The 24,891-nt window shown below is 36.9% G+C and overlaps 3 protein-coding genes across 6 annotated transcripts; 1 reads left to right on the forward strand and 2 right to left on the reverse strand.

Annotated features, from left to right (window-relative positions):
* Window positions 1-365: 365 nt before the first annotated feature.
* Window positions 366-16,893, reverse strand: LOC110807502 (P-loop containing nucleoside triphosphate hydrolases superfamily protein). 2 transcript variants are annotated; one of them, XM_088209350.1, is made up of 12 exons: window positions 16,761-16,893; window positions 16,534-16,651; window positions 16,301-16,422; window positions 13,726-13,817; window positions 13,199-13,295; window positions 12,925-13,005; window positions 12,615-12,847; window positions 2,657-2,851; window positions 2,491-2,581; window positions 1,879-2,001; window positions 1,332-1,482; window positions 366-904 (listed from the first exon to the last, which is right to left on the reverse strand). In XM_088209350.1, exons 1-12 carry the CDS (start codon window positions 16,839-16,841, stop codon window positions 663-665), a joined length of 1,626 nt encoding a protein of 541 aa, XP_088065476.1. In that variant the 5' UTR covers window positions 16,842-16,893; the 3' UTR covers window positions 366-662. The 2 variants fall into 2 exon arrangements, with proteins under 2 accessions (XP_088065476.1, XP_088065477.1); XM_088209351.1 differs by lacking the exons at window positions 366-904; window positions 1,332-1,482 and having other exon boundaries at window positions 1,952-2,004.
* On the forward strand, window positions 7,204-11,178 carry LOC148241986 (uncharacterized). Its single transcript, XM_088209702.1, has 6 exons — window positions 7,204-7,332; window positions 7,651-8,028; window positions 8,115-8,324; window positions 8,498-9,658; window positions 9,727-10,117; window positions 11,033-11,178. Exons 1-6 carry the CDS (start codon window positions 7,204-7,206, stop codon window positions 11,176-11,178), a joined length of 2,415 nt encoding a protein of 804 aa, XP_088065828.1.
* LOC110807973 (importin subunit alpha-9) lies at window positions 16,760-23,488 on the reverse strand. 3 transcript variants are annotated; one of them, XM_022033295.2, is made up of 11 exons: window positions 23,194-23,488; window positions 22,707-22,926; window positions 21,919-22,072; window positions 21,436-21,538; window positions 20,989-21,173; window positions 20,826-20,905; window positions 19,801-19,951; window positions 19,402-19,483; window positions 19,224-19,282; window positions 18,843-19,100; window positions 16,760-18,312 (listed from the first exon to the last, which is right to left on the reverse strand). In XM_022033295.2, exons 1-11 carry the CDS (start codon window positions 23,243-23,245, stop codon window positions 18,148-18,150), a joined length of 1,509 nt encoding a protein of 502 aa, XP_021888987.1. In that variant the 5' UTR covers window positions 23,246-23,488; the 3' UTR covers window positions 16,760-18,147. The 3 variants fall into 3 exon arrangements, with proteins under 3 accessions (XP_021888987.1, XP_021888986.1, XP_021888989.1); XM_022033294.2 differs by having other exon boundaries at window positions 18,843-19,148; window positions 23,194-23,487; XM_022033297.2 differs by lacking the exon at window positions 23,194-23,488 and having other exon boundaries at window positions 18,843-19,148; window positions 22,664-22,804.
* Between the last annotated feature and the right edge of the window lie 1,403 nt (window positions 23,489-24,891).

Consider the following 24,891-nt stretch of genomic DNA (forward strand, 5'->3'; position numbering starts at 1 on the left):
TTCACAAGGAGGATTACAGTATTGCTCAAAACATGTCCTTCAAAACTTCTTATATTGGATTATCAAAATTTTTTCTCAAATCTTAAATTTCTTGATTAAGGGAAGAATTGAAAAAGATCTTTTAGTAACACATTCATTGTTTTCATCGGCACTCTTATGATTAAGACAATTAGCTGAATTCCATTAAATCATTTTATTAAAATCCATTAATATCTTCTTTTAATAAAAGAAATCTACTGATTCTTGAACCTCTATGCCCTGTCCCGGTAATCCCATATGCTCCTGATTTATTGTCAGCCTTGCAAAGAAATTCTCACTGTAATTGATTATGAAAGGCGCCCAGATCATCATCTGTTGAAAGGACATTCATGAAAACCAGAGTCTGTGTTACTAAAGAATGGACATGCAACCTTGTTGAATGGCCAAATCAATAATGAATATGTTCCACAGACCAAGCAGAATGGCAGGCAACCAGCAATAAACTAATTTAACAACTGTTCAGCCAAGCATAGCACCTATCCGTCCAAAAGATTAAAAAAGAAAATGACCCTTTGCTCACATTAATTCACAAAATGCATTAATACAAGACCCCACCTTTCCGCTTGCAATCACACAAAATGGGTGCATTTTCACGAGCTAATTCTGTAAAAAGATCTATGGCATCAAAATTTGGGGACTGGGGCCAGTGATAGCCTCTTTTTTTTTTCTTCTTTTGGTTTAGTTGAGATGGACTCCCGTTGCGGCTGATGCTTCTGCCACTTCCGTTTGGGTAAGGAAATGATCCAGGAAGGAACCTCACAGCCTGATGCTGCCATCACATTAGCTACGTTACGCAAATAAGGTACATCATCTTCTGTGTAAAAGGTGATAGCCTGTCCACTCCTTCCTGCTCTGCCAGACCGACCTATTTACAAACATCAGTAACCACTTCAGTCGTGACCACAGAAAAAAAACACTCCAATCATTTAAAACAATAACTCTATGCAGAATGCTACAAACGTTATCAAATTGATAGCTGTGAGAAAGCATCTGCAAAAAAGAAACTGAAACAGATCCTAGAAAACACATGGAAAGCAACACAAATAATTGACATCAGATCCAAATGTGGCCGTGGATAGTTTCCATCTCATTTGGAAAGCATTAAAGGAACCATAGACTGCATAAAGCTCATGATACCCAAAATATATAGACAGCATCATGGCGACATGATAGTACAAGAAACGGCTTAAAGAAATTGGTCGTTGTAGCCATTCAATTTATTGAATGAAACTCGTGTTTCTCATAAGCGGAAGTTATTGGACAGGAGACTTCGAAAAGGTTAGGCAACATACCGATCCTATGAATGTATGCAGCAGCAGAATCCGGAAAATCATAATTGATCACAACGTTAACACCTTTGAAGTCCATACCCCGGGCTATAACATCTGTGGCTATCAAAACCCATGTTTGGCCTGCTCTGAAGCTATCAACTGCTTTTTCACGCTGTATTCAAACGTAAAAGATTAAGGATAAATAACTTACATATTTCTTAGCAAAGAAATAAGAAAAAAGTTCACCTATTGGTTTCAACACTAGAACAGGAAATGGAATTGCGAAGGCCCCATAAGTTAGAGCCTTTGAAAATTGCTAGTACCAAATGTCGACTTTTAAACTGATCGCTATATTAAAAGAATCGCTCAGGCAGGTACAGTAACAACAATATGATTACATATATTCAAATTCATTCCTCCCTCTTCATTACTCCATTGAGAGCTTAATAAGGCCCTCCAACTATGAAAAAATCTGACTGCTAGTTGCTTATTCAACCAGCTAATTCTTTTACTACATTTCCCTCATGCAAATTGGTGTAATTTGTTCGACAACAATGGGAATAATTACCTCGGCTTGAGACAAATCAGAATGGATGACATCAACTCTAATGCTGTCAAATTTTAATTCATCATAGAGTTCCTTTGCTCGCTCCTTACTTTGCAGAAAGATCAATACTGGTGGATTCAGGCTCTACTGCCAAGTATGAGATGGAAACAAACACAGTCAAAAGATGAAAATACTCCAGTTGAAGATATTAAGAAGACAAACCTAACATAGACAAGTTGGAGCAAGGTGTGCTCAATGAATTAACATAAAAAACTACCATCAGAATTTGCAATAGGCACGATAAGAAGTGTCAGCCACATTTTTCTCAAATCTGAATTAGAAACATTACACAGCCAATGGAAAACCATGAAGCAGTAACTCGGATTATCATAAGGCTCCTTAAACGTCCACAAGTAACCAGTGACATGAAAGAAATCAAAAACCAATATTGTTTGTGTTATCAACTTAAACTAAAGTAGTCATATAAATCTTCCATGAGAATGCATATTTTCCATCTAATCTAAACATTTCAATAAGACGTAAAATCTTCCAAGATTTTCTAATTCAAAGAGGAAGTTCTGTTTTGAAACAAAGAATCCCAAATAAGTGGAAAATCCATGACTGCTCATATACCTCAGTAAATATTTGACGAAGGGCAAGAAGTTTCCCTTCTTCGCTTCCAGCAAAAACTAATTTTTGCTTGATTGATTCAGAAGCAGTATTCCTGCACAAAATTTCAACAAGAGGCACATGAAGATATTACCTCTATTATTTTGAAAAGGCACTATGTTATGCTTACTTTCTCCCAACAATAACTCGGACAGCATCATGCATTATTGTACGTGCTAACTCCTCAACAAAATCAGGTAAAGTAGCATTAAATAATGCACGCACAATTGAAGGATTAGAGCAAGCTTTGACAACAGAATCAATCTGTTTTAATAACCCAAGTTCAAAGAGCTTATCAGATTCATCCAGGACAAGAAATTCAACCCTGCACAAGGAAAACCCAGTGAGAATCTATTATATGACAACTTTAGATCTTTTGCCAAAGTTATAAGCCACAAAATAAGTCACTTTAGAAAAAATAAATTAAATAAGTAAATGAATAAGAAGCCACAAAATAGGTCGGATGGAAATTTTTCATCAGTCATTAATTTGGAAACTAATGTCAGACAGGTTTAGATATTTAGGAATTTTAGGAGACTTCAAACAGTTTTATCATTTGAGAATAACATTATCACATTTGCTAATCAATTCTTCATAACAGCATTATCCACAATTTTAGCAGATGGATCAAAGCAGCTAGACTAATTCTTTACAAGCTGTGCCCATAGGGAGACTTGTAGGCATCTCATTTGCCATCGGGCAATTTGTGTTCAAAAATATATCAAGAAATAGCAAAAGGCATCTACGATTCATTTCAAAAATCAAAGTGTGGCAAGCTGCAAATATGTGCCCTTAAGGTTTGGACCATCAAACATAGAATCCCAACCAAAATAGAAAAATAAGAGAAAGAAAGAAAACAGAACCCCAAGTTATCCATCAGTCAATCACCGGGTACTTAAGCATGTATCTGACAGTCAAACCATCAAAATTCGTATTTTTGAAGAGAGTGGAGTTACATAGAGAACCGCAAAGATTATAGTCTAGTACCAACTATGACAATCAACGAAAAGGACACAAACAAGGAGAGGGCAGTCAGGAAGAGACTTGAATTACGTTTGGCCAAATTATTTCATGGAACATGAGTATAAATTACCATAAGAAGAGGCAGATTATTAGAGGGTGCATAAGCAGATAGAAACCTGATGTATCATGCTTACAAGAATCCAAGATGGAGACACTCAAACAGGGCCATCCACAGTCTTACAAAATACGAAGGAGATGGGGTGGAGATATCTGTCAGCTAGTGCCATGGAAGAAGGGAGCATTGAGATGCAAGGAGGTTATACTGAATCAAGGCTCTACTTCGTGCATTTTTTAAGACTGTAGAAACAGAAGGAAGTAGGTGTTCGCTGGAATCTACAGTAGAGGGGAAGGAAGCGAGAGAAATTTACCATGGAAGGACTTGAAGACCTGCAAGCGAAAGTGGGATTGATCGTGGCTTGTGGGATGGGATCTTAATATGGTCTTAAATAGATAAGAAAGGACCAGAGAGCACTTTTTTAGAATTTGTGCTGAAGAATTCAAGGAGACTTCGGATAAACTTAACTCAAAGGACTTGGCTCTCATAGGAGATAAATGGATTTGGTCAAATCAAAGAGTCAACCAAATGTGCTCAAGGATAGACAGATTTTTAAGTGTCAGCGACATGCCATTTACAGGCAACAGCTCGTAAAAAGCTATTACAGAAACTCATATCCGACCATTTCCCTATTTGTTTGGTTTTTTATGGGATTAAATGGGGACACATCCCTTTCAAATTTGACAAGTGGTTAAAAGTGAATGGATTAAGTGATAAGGTCAATGATTGGTGGAGAGTGACTGTAACGAGGAAAGGCAAGTTACAGAGTTACCCAAAAGATGAAGGCTGTAAAATCTGAAGTCAAGAAGCGCAAGGCAGAGGGAAGAAGAGAAGGTATGAATATTCAACATTTACTACAGGATATAGAGGTAATTACAGGAGAGAGAGTGAAGGTGATATGTCCATTGAAGACTTGATTCGTAGAGAATCTCTCAAGTTTGAATTGGCAACAATGTACGTATGGAAGAAATTTCTTGGAGACGGAAATTGACAGAAAGGTGGATAAATGAATGGGACAGGAACACAAAATATTTTCACAGTATGGTCAAGCACCATACAAATGAACAAGGTGGAAGAGTTGGATAACGATAATTGGTTAGTTCAAGGCAACAAACAGATGAGACAAGAGGCTGGGGAGCTCTTTTGCTGGTTCTACAGTGAGACGTTCAGTTAAAGGCCTAAGCTGGATGGTCTACCGTTCAGGATGTTAGATTAGACAAGTTGCCTATCATTAAAGAGAGAGTTCAATAAAGAGGAGATTTTTGAAGGAATAATGCGCCGCAATAAAGATAAAGCTCCAGGCTTTGGTGGATTATAACCAGGGAGAAGATTGAATTATTTCCATGTTCAGCATTTTGACTAGAGCATTAGCAAAAGAGGCCAGTTTGCCTGTTGGTGTCTTGAATGTTATTCATGGAACCAATGTATGTCTTTCATCATCTCATTAGAATTTGAAATCTTTTCCTCTTCTGTATCTTTCTATTTTTGTTCTTGTGTTAGTCTTCTTGCTTTTGTTACGTTTGTGGGGTGTTCGTCGCCTTTGGCGACGGGCATGCCCTGTCGGCCATGTTCATAGGTTTGAGAAAATTCCTGGTTATTGATCATAAATCCTTCAATGTGATGGTGGAGGGAAGGGGAGTAAGGGTTTTTGAAAATGGGAAGGGATTCGGAAAATCGATATTTTATCAGAAGGGGGTTCTAGAATGGTTGTTGAAATGCTTTAAAGAATTTAGATGGGAGAAGGGGGAGGAAGCTTGGGGTAGATGTCGACATAGTAGTTGGAGAACCTTGTAGATGGCGCTGAGTGGAAACAGAAATGGGAAATCTCTTGTGTTTTCCGAGGAGAAGGAAGGACCAAGATGGAGAATCAACAGATTATTCCTCCCTGAGGGTGAGAAAGCTAAGGGGTGGTGGAAGATGATGGAAGCACTTCATGAGGTGATAGGAGTTAAATTGAGTCCTCTAGAGTAGTTACCATCGAAAGGTAAGAGAATGAAATCTGCTCCAGAACAGGAAGATTTGACATCTTTTTTTGTAAAATGCATGGGATGTAAACTGGAGTTAGGATTTCGATCTTTCATACGGAATGGTCGCTCCTTCGCCGAAACCCTAATGAAACCTGAGGTGAATGGCAGTTGAGTGGAGGAGGAGACTTAGTCGGGTCGGGCCATGACAGGTAAGGGAATTTCAAATTTTGAAATTGTCCCTGAAGGTGGTCACGTGAGAGAGGCAGGGCGGGAACTAAAAAATGGATTCAAAAGGAGTGGGCCAAGGAGAAACGAGAGGTCCAGATGAGTTGGAGGCAGAAAATTCTTGTGGGCTGAGAAAGGAAAGCGGGTTGAACAACCTGAACCGAGTAGTGTTCCGCATCGTAAACGGGTAAGTGTTTGGAGACAAAAGCAGGTTGTGCCCGGTTTCTTGGAATTAATGGACAGTAGAGTGATGGCTAGGGTTCCTTGCCCGAAAGTTAGAGAATCGAAGAAAACATCCCAATAGCTCTTCTGTGGGGACTGACAAAGAGAGATTCGCATTGGAAGGGATCGGTGAGAAGGTTGAAGAGATGGTAGATGAAGGAGACGAGAAAGACGATGCATTTTTTGTGGGTCTGTCTACTGATGGGGAGGTTGGTGAGGAAGAAGAGATGAGGGTGATGGAGGTCAAAGCGGTTGATTCTATCGTGGAAAACCCGAGGATGTACGAGTTAATGGTGACGGAGGATATAAGCTCAGAGGTTTTGGAGGTATCGCCTATTTAACGCGACAATCTCTTCCTTCTTGAACCAACGCTTTTGATAGAGGAGACGGATGGAAAGAGGTTCTACTCCGACTGGGTTCAGGAGAATTTTCTACAAGTTAGTAAGATGTTGAGTGTATCTTTTAATGGGATAGAAGATAGAATTCTTAATCTGCTTGAGGAGATTGAGTTTTGGTATCAAGCAGCGGGAAGAGAAAAAAAGAAAGAGAAGAAAGTCAAAAAAAGGCAGGTGGACGGAGAGAGTCCGGAGTTAAAGAGGCTACAGTGATCTGTAAACTATGACCAAAAGAAGAGTAGCAGAAGGGGAGGGGGGGTTTCGGCTGTTGGAATATTCTCATGATTGGAAAAGTAATTTCTTGGAATGTGTGGGGGGTAAATGATACGAAAAAAGAGGAGTAATTAGGGGCTATATTAAAAGATGGAGACCTGAGTTAATGTGGTTGCAGGAAACTAAAATGGATAAGATGAGTCAAAGGGTGGTTAATAGTTTGTGGAAGGATAGCAGAGTTGATTGAGTTCACTTGCTGGCTAATGGGGTGGCTGGGGCATTCTTTTGATGTGGGACAAAGAAATAATAAAATGCTGGGAGATGGAGTTAGGGAGAGTATCGATATCCTGTATGTTTGAATCATGTGCTGGGGGGGAACGATGGGTTGTGACTGGAGTCTACTGGAAGGGGGGGTACAGGGAGGAGACAGAGTGTTTATGGGCTGAACTAATGGCTTGTAAAGCGAAATGAGGGGAGAGGTGGGTGGTTGGGGGTGATTTCAATATGGTTCTCAATAGGGGGGAGAGATCGGGAGGGGCAGATCAGTGTCGGGAAGATAGAAGAGTTTAGGGAGTGGATGGATAGGCTGGAGCTGGTGGACATTCCCCTTATGGGTGGCAATTCGACCTGGTCTAACTCGAGAGACAACCCAGTGATGTCGAGAATAGACAGATTTTTAATTTCTAACATGTTGCTCATGCAGCTTGTAGGTCTCGGTCAAAAAGTCTTAAATAGGCCCATTTCAGATCATTTTCCCATTTGTATCGACTCAAATGGTATCATTTGGGGTCCGGGTCCTTTCCGATTGGATAATAAATGGCTGAGGGTGATGGGTTTCAAGCAACTGGTTGAAAAGGAATGGGGAGTGGGGTGTGAATTCTGTCAAAGGCACGGCCAGTTTTGTTTTTGCTTCAAAATTAAAGGGACTAAAAAATGAAGTTAAAAGGTGGGCTAGGGAGGAGGAAGGAAGGATGGGTAGAGTGACTGATAATAATTTGAGGGAGCTGGCTGTGTTGGATGACAGGAGCTGGAGGGGTGGTTGGGGGAGGGCGATAAAGAGAGAAGGGCTGCCTTGAAGAAAGAAATTGCTGCCAACATGAATCTGGAAGTTATTTCTTTGAGGCAAAAGGCTAGGGATAAATGGTTGAAGGAGGGGGATAGAAATACCAAGTATTTCCACTGTTTGGCTAATTTTCGAAGAAAAAATAATTATGTACAGGAAATGGAATTTGAAGGGAAAGTGGTGAAAGGGAATGATAACCTAGGGGAGAAAGCACACTTATACTTCCAGAACCTTTATAGGGAAGAGGAGGAGAGAAGACCTTTGTTGGATGACTTAACTTTTAAAAAACTCTCTATTGTCAGTAGGGCGTTTCTGGAGGCTCGTTTCTCCGAAAAGGAGGTGTGGGGATGTTTGGGTGAGTGTAATGGTGATAAGACACCAGGGCCCGATGGTTTCAACATGAAGTTTACCAAGATTTTTGAAAGACCATAAAGGATGACATCATGGCTGTTTTTAGTGAATTTCACAGAACCGGTGCTTTTGTGCATTCCATAAATTCTGCTTTCATGGTTATCATACCTAAAGTTGTTGGGGCCAATAATATTAAAGAATTTAGGCTGATAAGCCTTGTGGGCAGCCTGTATAAACTGATCTCTAAGGTTTTGGCTAAAAGAATGTCAAAGGTTTTGGGGAAGGTTATAGGAGAGAATCATTTGTTGAGTTGAGGCAAATTCTTGACGCGGTTATGGTTGCTAATGAAGTGGTTGATGATTTGGTGGGGCAGAAAAATGAGGGTATTATTTGCAAAATTGATATGGAAAAGGCGTATGATAAAGTGTGTTGGGATTTTGTTTTCTACATGTTGTAGCGGATGGGTTTCAGGACTAGATGGAGGAGATGGATGAAGAAATGTATTTATTCCACCTCCTTTGTTGTGATGGTCTATGGAGGTCCCTCTTCATTCTTTAAAGCCTCTGGAGGTCTTCGGCAAAGGGACCCCTTATCTCCATTGCTTTTCCTTACAGTGATGGAAGCATTTAGTAGACTCATGGAGAGGGCTTGTGAATTGAATATGATTAAGAGTTTGTCAGTGGGGTTTGCTGATTCTGCTGTAAAAGTGTCTCATTTATTCTTTGCCGATGATGCTTTAATATTTTGCAATCCGGACCTCTATTCTTTACTTCATGTGAGGTGCTTGCTTGCTTGCTTCCAAATGGTGTTGGGGTTGAGAATTAATTTGAGCAAAAAAGAGTTGGTTAGAATTGGAGATAGGAGGAATGAAAGAGAATTGGCTAGTGTGTTGGGCTGTAAGATTGCCAAGCTGCCCATTAAATATCTCGGTCTTCCCCTAGGGGCGAAATTTAAAGATTCTAAAACTTGGAATCCCATTGTGAATATGTTTGAAAAGAGACTTGCGGGGTGGAAGCGAAATATTCTTTCTAAAGGGGGGAGACTCACATTGATCAAAAGTACCTTAACAAATCTACCAATCTATTACCTTTCCATTTTAACTATCCTGGCAAACATCGCCACCAAACTTGAAAGGATTCAGTGCAGATTTCTTTGGGGTGATGAGGAGAGGCATAGGAAATTTCACTTAGTTAAATGGGAGGAGGTGAAGAAGCCAATTAATAAAGGTGGTTTGGGGTTGAGATCTATTTCACTATTAAATTCTGCTTTACATGGTAAATGGCTTTGGAGATTTGTGAATGAGAAAAGGAAATTGTGGAGGAGAGTGGCAGAGACAAGATGGGGTAATTGGGAGAGGGATTGGGGTAGGAGTGGGAAATATAAATGCCATGGGTCTAGCTTATGGAAGAAAATCAGCTCCAACAGCAAGAATTTTTATGACTGCTTATGTTGGCAGCTTGGTAATGGCACTGAAATAAAATTCTGGAAGGATGAGTGGGCTGGTGACTTCAAACAGAAAGATAAATTCCCAAGGATTTTTGCGATTGCTGAGGAGAAGGATATCCTTGTGGAGAAGGTGTTTGAGAAGGGTGAAGGGGGAGGTGGGTGGTGTATTCAGGTTAGAAGAAGTTTAAAGGAGGACGAGCAGAATTCTGTAATTTGCTGCGGTGGCTTGCTGTTTTTAAGGTGAGTAATGAGAATGACAAAAGAATCCAGAAACCGAACAAGAAAAAAGGCTTTTCAGTGAAGTCCTACTATAATCTTATTGCCAAAAATGATGAGAAGAATGCCAAGACAGCACCGTTTAAGCAAATTTGGAGGTCGAAAGCTCCGCCCATAATGGCTTTTTTCATATGGAAAGCTGTTAAAGAAAAAATCTTGACCATTGATGCACTGAGAAAAAGAGGAATGATAATAACCAATAGGTGTTACATGTGCAAGGCTGAAAAAGAATCTTGCAATCACATGTTACTTCATTGTCCTAAGGTCTACAGAATTTGGGAGCATGTGTATGGGATTATGGGAATGATGTGGGCCATGGCGAGTAGTGTTAGTAAGGAGTTGTGGGCATGGGCTGGTTTATGTTAAAAAAAAAAAAGATTTGTTTCTTATCCCGCTTTCCATTATGTGGGTGGTTTGGAGGGAGAGGAATGCTCGGGCTTTTGAGAGTATTGAAACAGACATTATAAATATTAGGGATAGTTGGTTTCATACTTTTAAATCTAATTTGATTGGTCATGACATATCTGATTGAGAAGATGTTGGGACTATTATGAATCACCTGACTATTAATTTTATATTTTTGGGGTGGTACCTCCCTGATATCTTTGTGCATAATAATATTTCTCTTTTATTTCAAAAAAAAAAAAATTCAAGCTTTGACAGGTTTAATGGACTTCATTCAAAAATTATGGAAACATAATGAAGAAAGACATCCTAAAACTGTTTAAGGAGTTGCATCATTTGGGGTCTTTTAAAATCCTTAAACTCCTCATTCTTAGTTCTTATAGCCAAGATTGAAGAGGCAATAAACATGAAGGATTTTTTTTAAAATAAAAAGTGTAAAAATGATATTCACAAGATACCAAGAAGGTACCACCCATTTACAAAAAAAATTACAATTGTATTAAGAATATCTATGAATTTACTAAAATCCTCCATTCTATGTGTCATGCCCCAATATCAAAGAACCAAAAAAATGAATATACATGAAAGATTTCAGACTCATAAGTTTGGTTGGAAGCGTCTACAAGCTCATTTTAAAAGTATTAGCCAGAAGGATGTCAAAAGTGATAGATAAAGTGGTTAGGGAATATCAACATGCTTTTGTGGAGGACAGGCAAATTTTGGATACAGTGCTTATAGCTAATGAAGTGGTGGATGACTTATTATATTGAAACAGAGGGAGTTTGTGCAACCTAAACATGGAGAATGTATATGATCATGTTAAATGGAATTTTGCTAATTACATGTTCAAGAGAATGTGTTTCAGGGATAAGTGAAGAGAGTGGATTAAAATCTTGTATTGCAACAATATCTTTTGCAATCATGGTGAATTGGGGGCCTTCATCTTTTTTTAACGCTTTTAGAGGTCTCAGACAGGGCGATCCATTATCTCCTTTACTTTTCATTGTCTAAAGGAAGCGCTAATTACGTTGTTGTTGAGAGCAAGAGAGTTAGAGTTGTTTAAAGGTTTAAAATGGGAAAAGATGATCCTATTGAGGACGTAACGCATCTATTTTTGCAGATGATACCTTAGTATTTTTTAACCGAAAGAAAGGGCAATACTAAACCTCAAATGAGTCCTATTGAGCTCCCAAGCAGTTTCAAGACTTAATATTAACTTAACCAAGTCTGAGATGGTGAGACTAAGTGATGGGAGAGATGATTCAAGGTCGGCAAGCATACTGAAATGTCAACGGGTACTATCGATCAAGTATCTGGGTTTACTTTTAGGGGTAAACTACAAAGATAAGAGAACATAGGATCTAGTGGTGGAGAGATTTGAAAGAAGGTTGGCAGGTTGGAAGAGAAACTCTTCATCAAAGGGAGGGAGATTGTCACTTATATTCGGTGTAGGTTCTTTTAGAGCGATCTGGAGGGTACCATTTGGTTAGTTGGAAGGAGATCAAAAAACGTGTCTCCTGGTGGCTTGGGGTTGAGATCTTTTGTAGAGATGAATATGGCTCTATGAGGAAAATTTCTATAGAGATTCCCCTTTGGAGGGGTGGGGAATAGGGTGGGGTTAGGTTGTGAATGTAGTAAGGAATCTAAATGATTGGAAGGTGAATGAGTATGAGCAGTTACTAAACTTTTTCTCCACAATTAGACTTAATGAAAACAATGATCAACCATTATGAAATCTCAAGTGCAATTGTTTTTTCAACATCAAGTCATATTATAATTACTTAGTAAAGAATGAAATAGCAAAGCTTTGCCCAAGTTCTCCTTTCAACAAATATGGAACCCAAAGTTGCTTTCTTTGCATGGGGGCTGGGGTGCGGGTGTATTTTTACAGCTGACAAATTAATAAGGGGAAAATTTTTTGTGAATGGCTATTTTCTATGCAAAAAAGAGGCAAAATCTTGCGACTATATTATGTTGTGGTGTCCATTCGCGTACAAATTATGGACAATGGCTAACGGATTATTGGTGATTAGTTGGACAATAACTGCCTTGATAAGAGACGAGATATGGACCTGAAAAGGTATTAGCAATGGAAGGAAACAAATGAACCTCATCCCTCTTATCATTTTATGGGCTGTGCAGAAGAAGAGAAACAAGAGAGTTTTTAGGAGGTGGAAGAAGATCTTGTTAGAGTTAGAAACAGATGGTTTCAGGTATTGGTTTTTTTGGTGATAGAGCATCCTACTCTTTCAGTTGGGGAGTTCAGGAATTTTATTAACATACTGACTAATAAACATCTTTGTACATGAATGCCACCTCCTTAGTGCTAGTGAAGTAATGGTACATTAAACTTTTTATTCCAAAAAAAAGTTTCTAACTGCTTGACCAGTTTCAGAAATTAGTTTCATAAGTAAAGCTAAAAGATCAGATAATCCAAAGCCACACACCTGCTTAAATCAATCTTTTTTCTCCGGATAGCCATCCGTAACCGTAGTGGTGTAGATATAAGTATGTCACAATGTAGCTTGGAAAGATCAGCATTTCTTGCAAGTTCTTTGGGCATCAACTTGATGCGAAACTTGTTGCCTTTCGCAAGTTTCTTAGACTCCCTGGTTGTCTGGGCAGCTAACTCCCGTGTAGGACATAAGATAACAGCTCTGATACCATCTTTTGATGCATGCTGATGAATAAGGTGGTACCTTAGAGACTCTTCAGAATCAACATTCACAAAAATGGTTAAGAGGACATTTTCAATACCTTAAGTTTCATAAGCATGGGACAGACAAAAGCAAAGGTTTTGCCAGACCCAGTTGGAGCACAAGCGAAGCATTCCCGGCCCTGGCAGACATGGTGATAAAACATACATCGGTAGAAGCAATTGAAAGCAGAACAGCAATCAACATCAGACCATCAACTTATTTCAATTTTTTTTATGGATTTAAAACAAATCTAACCAAAATCTGATTTTCTAAATGCCACAAATAGACAAACAGAGAAGCGAATAAGAAAAGTCAGAAACAGAAGACCATACAGATAGAAGAACTGGAATAGCCTGCCTTTGGATTGGTGTTGGCTCTTTAAATCCAAGTTCAGCCAAGTTGTGCAATAAATATGAATCACATCCAAACCTGTGAGAAAACTTAATATCTTGTTAACTATCTATAGCTGTAAGCATTAGTGAAAACCAGATAAATGAATAGCAATAGTATTCACAAAAACTGCTAAATAAATAGCAATAGCAATAATGGCAGCGTTCAAAAAAACTCACATCATCGAATTTTACATGTGAATTACTTCAGTAAAAAGATATAAATTCAACAGTTTACTTTGTTCATATATATGCAGAGGATAATGATAATGACGATTAAAAAGAAGAAAAAATATTAGGAAGAGATGTACATGGGATTAATTTCCTATAAATCAAATAACAAAAAGCTGGGATGCTTTTAGCAGGATGTAGAAATTCCTGAAATCCTTCATGGAACAAAGAAAACTTATAGTAAACAAGTAGAGATAGGCACCATAAAACTACAAGCACGAAAAATAATTGTTACATACCTATAAATTAGATCGGCAAAACCCTGGAGTGGAGATGGCACATTGTTCCCAGAAACATGAATGTTATACTTCTTCCGAAATATTGCATCCCGCTAAATTAGAAAGGAAAATTGAAGTTACATTTAATTCTAATAACATAGATAAATTCTAATTACTTATATGATGATTAACTTAATTTAAAAGGTGGAAGCTTATAAGCTACAAACCTCAAGAACTCTTTACTTGCTTGTTAAATGCATGAATTGATAGCATAAGCAGCACAAGCACATCATACATAAAATTCACATTGCATCTAAAGCGAATTTTGGAGTATTTTCTTGTCAAAAAAGTATACGAATTGAGTTATATAAATAAACTGTTAAATAGAATGAATTCATTTGCAACATAGCTTTTAAGCTGTATGAATTGAGTTATATAAATAAACTGTTAAACAGTATGAATTCATTTGCAACATAGCTTGTAAGCTGTCATCTTTGTTAAGAAGTAGAAAAAGTATAATTTCATTATTTATATGAAAAAAAATCAGTTTCTAGTAGTTTCCCAAAATTCAAAAACAAAATATACAATGTCATTAATTTATATGAAAATAAAAATCAGTTTCTAGTGAGTTTCCGAAATTCAATCATATATCATTTTTAATTAGCCTAGAACAAAAATAATAAATTTTAATTCAATTGTCATTTTCTTAATCTGATATTATATTAAAATTATTAATATTGTTAGAGGTGTCTGACAAGGAGATGGTCATGAATCTGATATGCATTCTATTGTGTTTTCAAGCAGTTTCTGGATTGAACATTAACTTGCAAAAGTCTGAGATGGTGATGTTGGGTAGCAGAGGTGATGGTGACCGATTGATTGGAGTTCTTGGGTGTAAGCTAGTACAGTTGCCTATTAAGTACTTGGGTCTACCTTTGGGTGCTAAATATAAAAAAGTGAAATCTTGGGACCATGTGATTGAATTATTCGAGAGGAGACTTGTGGGATGGAAAAGAAACTCTTTCTAAAGGGGAGGAGATTAGCTCTTATCAAAAGCACTCTCACCAATCTCCCTATTTGTTTTTTATCAGTTTTGACTATTTCTATGAAAATTATCAAGAAACTGGACAATATTCAATGTCACTTTTTATGGGGGGATGATGATAAGAGCCAAAAATATCATTTAGTTAAGTGGGAAGATGTGAAACAATTTAGGTGTAATGCGGGTTTAGGTCTCTGGTCTTTGCTGGATCTGAATAAGGCTTTACAAGGGAAGTGGCGGTGGATATTTCTTTCAGAGGACGGGAGGTTGTGGTGTCTGGCCATTGGGGCGAGGTGGGGGGATATTATGGGGAGAGGGAGTAGCAGGGTGATTGCTAGGCCTCATGGGGTGGGATTATGGAGGTGAATTGGTATGGGGAGGTCTCAGTTCATGGAGTGTATCTAATAGGAAGCTTGGGAGGGGTAACATCATTAACTTTTGGGAGGATGAGTGAATGGGGAGGGGTAACATCATTAACTCTTGGGAGGATGAGTGAATGGGGAGGGGTAATCTTAGGACCAATTCCCAAGAATTTATAATTTAGTCATGAGGAAGAATGTGGTGGTAGAGGAGGTTTACGCTTGGGAGATTGATGAGTTTACAAGACTCTTTGAAATTCTAGCTGATGTGAATTTGGAAACTTATAAGGATAAGGCTGTGTGGAAGTTCAAGAAAGATGGTATATTTGCAGTTAAGTTCTTCTATGACTATTTGACCACTAGTATGGGCGATAGTGTGAAATTTCCAGATTTACAGATTTGGAAAGTGAAGGTGCCACCGAAAATTGCTTTTTTTACTTGAGAAGCGGGTCAAGAATGCATCTTCACCATTAACAAGCTAATGAGAAGGGACCACATTATGGCTAATGGTTGTTATTTATCCATGGAGGCAGCTGAATCATGCAACCATCTCCTCCTTTAGTGTCTGGTGACTAATAGTTTATGGAATATGGTGTATAGTTTATTAGGTATTATTCGAGTGATTGGTGTTCGGCGAAAAATGAACTTTGGGCTTGGGGTGGAATTGGTAAAAAGTCAAAAACTGTAAAACTCATTCTTTCAACTTTTTTTTGGGTGGTGTAGAAAAAGAGAAACAATAGAGCGTTTAATCGTTGTATAAGAGATATTGGTAAAATTAGAGATAGATAGTTACATACTTTTGGGCCTCTAATTTTTTGGTCATGATGTACATGGTGGGATGATTTTGGGAAGATATTTGATGTTTTAACTGATATGTAAATATTTTGTATAGGGACGGCAGCCCCTTGGTGCCATATAATTAATATACTTATTTTCATCTCAAAAAAAAATTATGTTTATAAAAATAATAAATCACCAATAATAATAACGATAACAATTTCTAAAAATAACAATAAACAAATAGTTAGGGAACATAATAAAATTATTTTGAGCTTGTAACACTAAAATTAGCCACTTTTAGAGCCAATAAGCCCCTTTTTTTTTTTTCACCAAACTCTAATCTAAGCCACAGAGACTCTACATAAAACGGGAACAACAATCACGCGAAAGAGAAGGGGAGAAGAAGAAAGCAAACCTCCATTTGTCTGTAGAGTTCCTTCTTCGGATTCTCCTCTTTATGGTGTGCATCACCATCTTTATTAACCGCAGTTTGTACCTTTTTTGAGCTTTTGAAGACAGTGAAACCCTCCACCGGTTCTTATTTAAAAACCAAACGTAGACATCAATACAAACACCAAAAACAGAAAAACACGAACTAAGCTTTTAGTATGTCTAGCAACTTCAACCGCATACAATCATGCAAGATACCTGAAACTTTTGATTTTCGTTTTCTCTTCTTGACGGGCACGGGTAATTCTTCTGTTGCAGATTTTTCTATCTCGAACAAGCTTAATTCATTTGTTGTGTAATCGTTTTCCTTTTTCTCCTGATTAAAATAATAATAAAATCGTAGGATTAGAAAGTAGAGAATTAGGATCTCAAGAGAAGTAATCAGGATAAACTTTCCAAACAGACCAAGGAGGAGACAATCTGACCTTAAACCTACTAAAATCAGCGGCGAACTTCTTCTTGTTGAAGTTGGTGCCAGCAAAGAGAAAGGAAGAACCTTTCTCCATTGTTGAAGACGACAAAGATATTCTGTGAAGGAGAAGAAGATCTGCGTGACGGCGGGTTTAGACCGGGAAGGGCACAAGGATTTTGTTCCAGCGTTGCTGAGTGAAGTTGTCTTCCTATTCTTGCTCCTCCTTCGGGCTTAAAACCTGTAAAATTTGTATCTTAATAATTAGTAAAAATATAAATAAATTTTGAAAAAAAAAAAACCTTTATTGTATACTATTGCACATGGAGCAACCCGGGCCAAATTTGGGCTGGCTCTGTTAAAAGATGAATTTGAAGCCCTAAATAAATATTAAGCCGAAAACGAGACTTTAATTAGTAAAACTTACGTTCTCTTAGAGCTTAGCTGTATATGTTTTTAGGTCATTTCCACTCAAATTTTGAGTAAAATTTGTACCTTAATGATTGGTTAAAATTATTAAGTTATTTTTGTGCCTTATGAAAATTTTTTGGAAATTAGGAAGTCACACCAGATACACTTTTTGGATAAACAATTTCTACAAGTTCTTCTTCCTCAATCCTTTCTGGGAAGACTTTGTAAGCTGTTCACTACCAAGCCAGCAAAATCTAATAATTTGTAGCATTGTCTGTTTGTAGCCATTGCCAATACAGCTTCAGCAGAGAAACATTATAAAGAAAATGCAATTTTGAATACTGCTGCATTAACTGAAATTAGCAGATTTTTCATATTTAACTTGCACCAAGTAATTGGAATAACCAGTCTTGGGAGTTAACGAGACTCGCACCAATGGAGAACTGATTTCAACCTCAACCTTTAACCAAGGATCCATTATCACCAGCTAAGTCAAACTTCAGTACATATCCCTGTTACATCTGCTAAGTGAGACATTAGTTTTATTAACCACTCCAAGTCGACTGACAGAATATCAACTGGACTGCTTGTCAGCTTGGTTGACTAGCGTTTCCATCTGAAGCAATGGGAGAAAATATATCGAAACACTCATCATAAGAAAGGGGAAAAAAAGGCACACATCAAAATTTACAAAGGCATCATGAACAATTGCTTAGTAACACCGTGCCAAAACATCCCATGACACCATGAACAACAAATACCTAATTGCATGGTGTCAAACATCCTACGGAATTTTTTATATCAACCTTTAACAAACCAATTCACAGTTTGGCCACAAAATGGCGATTATCATCAAATGGTTCATGACGACTTCCCGTAAAGATCGCCAACAAGGCAACGAATAAACTACTTCCCACAAGGATGGGCTGACAATGCAACAAATTAAAAATGGAAGAAAAAAGAGGAGTTATCAGAAAGTATACTATCCTCAGCTACTCATCCGCACCATAGTCCTCCCCAAAGTATTTATCAACTAAACTGTTCGCCATGGTTCTCAGATCCTGATTTTCATGAAATTGAAATCTCTCCATTGCATCAATTCCATCCTCTCCTTCAACAAGCTTTGGACCCTCACCATTTGGCATCCCTCTAAGAACCTACATGCACAAATTATTTAATACTTACATATTATAAATATTTACTTACATTTACATAATACATAAATTTGTGCACATATCTTATATATCTACATTGTATATACATTTGTTTACTTCTTACATAAACAAATTTCAAGCTTGTTGAAGATTAATATTACTATCGAGTCAAACTCAAATCTTAGAATTGTTTAAATGAAATGCCTAGATGCTAGAGTTGTTTATACGAAACACAGGTTTAGATTTCAACCAAAGTTTCAACTAAAACAAAATCAAATCATACTCAAATTTTCAGTTCAGTTATTCATTTTTAACTGGAGGTGAGGAGCACTGCTAACATGACATTTTGCCACAGATGAGGGCCAAAGCCAAGCACCATAAATAAAATTTCTCCATTAATTATGAGTTAGTTTCTTAATTTATAGTGGTTTTAGGGGAGGAGAAAAAAAGAATCTTGCTATAGGCAACATAAAAACACACCTGAATTGTGCAACACAGAATGAACCAGCACTTCGATCATCAAATTTACTTACCAGTTCTATGAACTGAAGACCTAATCGAGCAGCCTCAATATCGGCAGACCTAACCAAGTCAATGAAACCTGAAAGGCATCCTCTGCCAACAAGGGAAACCAAGTGATCTAGAACCAAAGTTGGCTTCCCATCTCCTGTGGCTGGAGCAACACAGAGATTTCCTAAAACATATGCCACTTCCTTTCTTATGTCAAATGGTGCTGTTGAAAGAAAGCGTAACGCCAAAGGCACCACCTCACTACAATATATCAACTGTTTCTGTTCAATGGAACCAGCAGCAATATTAGACAACACCCAAGCTGCTTCCTGCAAAATGGGATAAATTTAATAAAAATAGGTGCTGGAAGTGAACCTCGAAACAATGGAGACACACTTGCTCACCTTTTTCAATACCCTGTGCTCACATTTCAAACATTTTATTAGGACCATTATGATATTATCTGAAATGTGATTAAAAATGTCAATGTGTATATAAATTTGTAGGTATAAATACTGAATGTCTCAATAAAATATGAGATGACAATCACAAGATCTTGTATGTATTAGTATAATCACTGGCCTGTAATTTCATGTCCTGGAATAAGAATAGCAGAAATTGTATGTGAATCACCGGCCACAAGATTACCTAAAGTTCTCAGCACCTAGAAGAAAAAATGATTTGTTAAAAAGGTCAAGATGAGGCAATAGAAATTCTAAAACATGAAATTACAAATTGTAAAAGGTTACAATCAAATTAGTATATGGATTACAAAATATGCCAATTTGCAAAAAAATTAGTTACTTTTCCGCACAGCTCCGTTTTGTTCCCAACCATAGCCGCATAGAAAAACTAGTGCCATTATTAAGAGGGTGAATTTCAGGATGAGATACTAAACACCCACTAGCAGGTAAATTAGGAGGTCACCAACATTTAGTCCCAAGAGGCAGGACATATAGAGCTTAACGTTTTTTATTTTACCGGAATGAGTAATTGCAAGCTATTGGACGTCTCCAATCTTTCCACAAGGATTTGAAGAATGTCTCTCTTCACCAGCAAACTTGAACCAAGGTTTGAAAGAGCTGACAGATATACAACTACCCATGCTACTTCAGTTGCAAGATCCTCATCCCTGAATTTGACAAGTAAACCGACCCTTCAGTCTCAACAAAATATTTTCCAGGGTAAATTTTTTAATTTAAGAACAAAAACTTTACTGCAGGGCACACGATTACTGAATATCACGATTAACAACGTAAATTATAGCATGGAGAACATGTTAAACTAAAGTGATAAAACCAGCATGTTAACCACTAGCCATGTTCAGCATTGTTGGAACTAAAAATCATATGAATTTTTCACGGACAACAAATCTCAAGGATAATAAACTCTGAAGAAGATCAACAGTACAAAATCCATATCTGGTCTCAGCAGCAGGTTATTTTTTTTCCTTCACTTATAGTTTGACCACCAAGTTAATATAAATCCTCAGAACAGAAAGATCCACTATGTTATTTATAAATTTTTTCACTTAAAACTCAGATTCATTTTTATGAATCTTCCAGGAAGCAATTGATAGACGGGTCCATCTTTAAAAAATAGTGCTACACGGGTAATAAGAGAAGCAGCTGATACAAAAATAAATTGGCACCAACCCTCTCTCTCTCCCAGCAACAGGTTTCAACTAATATAACTTATTGTTCCCGGTACGCAACAAATTTATTTATCTGAAACTACTACAGTTTAAAAAATAACGTGCACTTTAATTTAAATGGTCTCTATATGCAAGTATGCAAGCATGAAGACCTACAAAGACAATATTTGACTCAAACCATAAAATACCCTTGTCGGAGACAAGCAGATTAGGTCATCTTTCCTCTTCCACATGGTTACAATGGAAATGGAAGATTAACCCTAAGGGAAAAAAGGAAAAAAAAAAAAAAAAGCTTTGCAAGATAGTCAAGAGATCTTTTAAGCAAAATCTGCAGACACAAAAATTAACTCACGCTTTCTTCAAGTGTCGAATGATTGCATCAAGTACCCCATCAACCTTCATTAGCTCCACTGCTGCTTTAGGATCGGGGCCCTACATGTAGCATGCCGAAGTTACATAGTAAATAAAATTTAAGGACACACAAACATAATAAATGAAACAAGAAAGCTTAAAACCTTGATTAGGTTTGACAAAGCCCAAGCAGCTGTTCTCACTGTTGAACCTTTGTTAGGCAGCATCATTCTTGCAAGGGGTAGTAAGGCCCCTTGGGATAGCAAAACATTTCTTAGATCCTCTCCTTCACCAGCAACATTTCCCAAGGCCCATGAACACTGCTCAGCTACAGGCACAGAACTCTTTTCTGTACAACAAAAAGATAATCACCTGATAAACTGAAGAAAGCAAACAAAAGGGAAGAAAGATCATACATAATATAAAAAGAAGAAATAGAGAATGGAGCAGATCAGAGAAAGTGTAATAAAGTTCCCATAGTTCAGGGATTCAACTATTAGTTAAAAGTGCAATTTGACGGTCAAGGAAACTATTTACCTTATTGAAATACTAAAAGTGCAACAAGCTGGAGCAAAATAATTTATGTCAAATAAGTAGAGGTCATAACTGACCTCCAAGGTGAGCAATGAGCAGTGGCAATGCAGGCAACAAAGCTTTTGTTTCTTCTGGTTTTCCTGCTGCAATGTTTGTGAGGCACCAAGCAGCCTCAAGCAACTGCAATATTACAAACAAAAAAGAAGTGAGATATTTCTTCGATAAGTTTTCAGTTTATCTTTCACGTGGCTTACCAAAAAATTTATCTGTAAGATGTATTATTGTTACATGTGAAGTATACCATCAAAGATTAGATAACAATATAATTTCAATAAAGACATTTTGAAAAAACTTGTAACTGGAAAAGTTTATTGATCAGGAAACTAGAATTCAGAGCCAATCAGTGAAAAGCAAAATAGTCCCCCTTGCTTCTCTTTCAAGGGCTAAACAAATACCAAGTTTGCATAACCAAGCACTAAGATAATTTTTTATGCTTGCATGTACAAGAGATTTTTTTAAATGGAGCAGCAGAATCACAAAACGAACTCAGTTTCCCAGACCTGCTCATCAGGAGAGCCAAAAGAAAGACACTGCACAAGTATTGATATTGCTCCAGCTTTAAGCGCAGCTTCAACTGGAGGAAACTCGGACATCGATAATAGACGCCTTAGTTCACGAAGCGCACTCACCCGCTTCTGCATTGCGCCTCTTCCTCTAACAATTAAGCAATAAAGATGAGTTAGGTAAAATTTCTTTTTCCTTTTTAAGGATAGTTTTAAGGACTATAAGGTCAAGCCCCTGATGAGAATCAAAGCAAATGAACAATCTAATGCACAAATTAGGGGGGAATAACAATTGAACACAAGATATTACACAGCTCATGGCTAACTTTTCTGTTCCACAAGAGAAAAAAGCACTTCACAAAAAAACAAAAAATCTGTCAGAAAGTAAAACCACTTAAGTCTTAATGACACTGCAACCTCCATCTAATTTTGTGCACACGTGTCAATTCTTCCCCACCTCCACATTGCAACAGCATTAATCTTCCCTAAAAATGTCAAACTATGTAAAGTTCGTTTTAAGCTATAAACCCATAAATGAGAAGGCACAAATGATCACATTGATAATATCCAAAACCTGTAAGAATCTTGGACTTGTTTGCTTACAAATAAATCACTTAATGATAAGCAGGTTGGCATAAAAATCGGGAGAAGATAAAATAGTTAAGGGAAATATTCTACATATAAATCACATACAATATTTAATACTTAAATATAAGGGAAGATCGTAAACAAATAAATAAACCTTTTCATGTTTGTCCGTAGAGAAATTCATAGGATTTACATACTGATAGGCAACAGCAGACTTTAGTTCTTCTACTGCAGAAATGGTTTGAGCCTCGAGAATCGACGGCTCTTCATCAATTATCATATCATTATCCACGGGATAATCGCAATCGCCACTAGTCCCAACTCTGCAAAGACGCTTTGCCTGCACTAATGAATCTCTTCTTTCTTTCCTGACAGTAACCGCGTGCTGCCGCCGTCTCTGAGCTGCAAGGTTCCCCACTAGAAAGCACATGCACGATTAACATTACAATAAACACGCACTTAAAGCAATTATCCATCATCGAAAATTACATTAGTTATATCCAATGAAAAATGGACCTGATTACGGAGTCTAGTTGAACTATTGACAGATAATCCAAAATATTATCAAGCACAATACCTCAAACTCTCCTTCCATTTCATTAATTCGATACCAAATTTTGGTCGAAACACAAACAGATCATTATTAGTTCAAGTACAAAGACCTAGTGATTGACGAGAACAAACCTGAAGTCTTGATTGGGTCTCTCCTATGAGAGGACAAACCATCATCGGCCATAGTGGTAGCAATGGGAAGCTCTTCCTTTCAGGCAGAAGAATGTGAAGTGAGGATTTTGAATGAGAAAACAACTGAAGTTGGGAAAAGGGGAAAGGCCCCAAATACCAACGGGATCACTTCCTCACGTGTCCAAGCACGAAAATTCGCCGCCTTGGATTGATTGCCATTTGTTAATATCATTATCCTAATTGAATTTTAGCCCCAATAATTTCCAATATAGGGGAAGTGACCTTCGAGTCTCCTTAATTGATATTTTAGCATTTTACTATTTATGCAAAACGTATTCAAGGGAAAATCGTTATACCTCTGTGCAATTAGTCTCTTTAGTCAAGCTACACATTTAAACATGCAACAGGCATGTGATGCACATAAATCCAATCCTATATGGAATAGGCTTGTATACAATACCAAAGTGGAGTTTACCATGCATAAGTTAGACCTATAATGGTATCGATCTTATTTAAGGTTAGTTTAAATCAATTCAGACATTAAAGACAAGTTGATAATCAAATAGCAAGCATACAAGAAAAAAAAAAGTATAGATGTGAATTTACAAAAAAAAATATATAACATTTATTTATTAACAAAAAAAGAATATAATGAATATGTAAATCTCTCATTCTCTAGATTATAACATGTAATAACCTATCTTATTTATAATGTTTATAATCAAGGTAAAATACAACCAATTCGGTAGTTAACACCTCAATTACTAGATGCTATGTTCCTCATGATGTGTGTCACATTTGTTTGGTAGTTAGACAAAAGCATTTGTCCCTTGATTGTCCCTCGATTAGGTTTTTTCATTCCTTTATAGCCAAATTGATGTGAAACCTAGGATTAATAATACGATCTAAATCTCAAATGTAACATTAGTATATAGAGAACTTAAATTTCTAATAAATCATTCCTATTTAACCGATAATCAACCTGTGATTGAGAATTAAGATAATTGAGATAAAATAAATTGACTAAAACGATATAATATTTTGCTAAGTTAAAATTAATTCAAAAAAAAATATTAATGAAAACAACACAAATTACCTTGATAAATAGACATTAATTTTTCACTCAACAATATGGTTGAAGAAATCTCCTTAAACTTCTACCATTTTACAACCAAATGGGTAAGGACTTTATATAGGCATAAGCCTTACTAATTCTAATAGAATTCAAAAACTAAATTCTAGAAAAACTCTAATTACATTCTTAATAAGATTCTAATATAATATTAATTTAAAGAAGCATAAACATAATTAAAATAAAAGTCTTTTTTCTTGATAAGTGTTAGCATTGTGGTCGAATTCTCCATGCTTTTATTTGACTTAGATTTGGTATTCATTGGTTAATTAATTCTTGTGGTGGTTGATTTGAAGATGTTTTAGAAGCTTTCAAGTTGAAGTAGAAAACAATTTCTCTTCCATAAGAAAATCTAGTAGAAAATCCAAGAAAAAATCTAGGATTCTCTACATATTTTTCCTCCTCCTTTTTGATGAGAGAACTTGACTAATACTTTTAGAAAAAGAGTTGGAAAAGAAGAAAAATTCTTGTGAAGAGTTGGTTGCTTATGATGAGAAAAATTAGGAGAAAATTTCTCTTGAGTGAGACAAAATTTCTCATATGAAAATCCAAGTTGTTCATACATT

The sequence above is a fragment of the Carica papaya genome, chromosome 8 (assembly GCF_054855325.1).
Source record: "Carica papaya isolate Zhongbai chromosome 8, ASM5485532v1, whole genome shotgun sequence".
Taxonomy (NCBI): Eukaryota; Viridiplantae; Streptophyta; class Magnoliopsida; order Brassicales; family Caricaceae; genus Carica; species Carica papaya.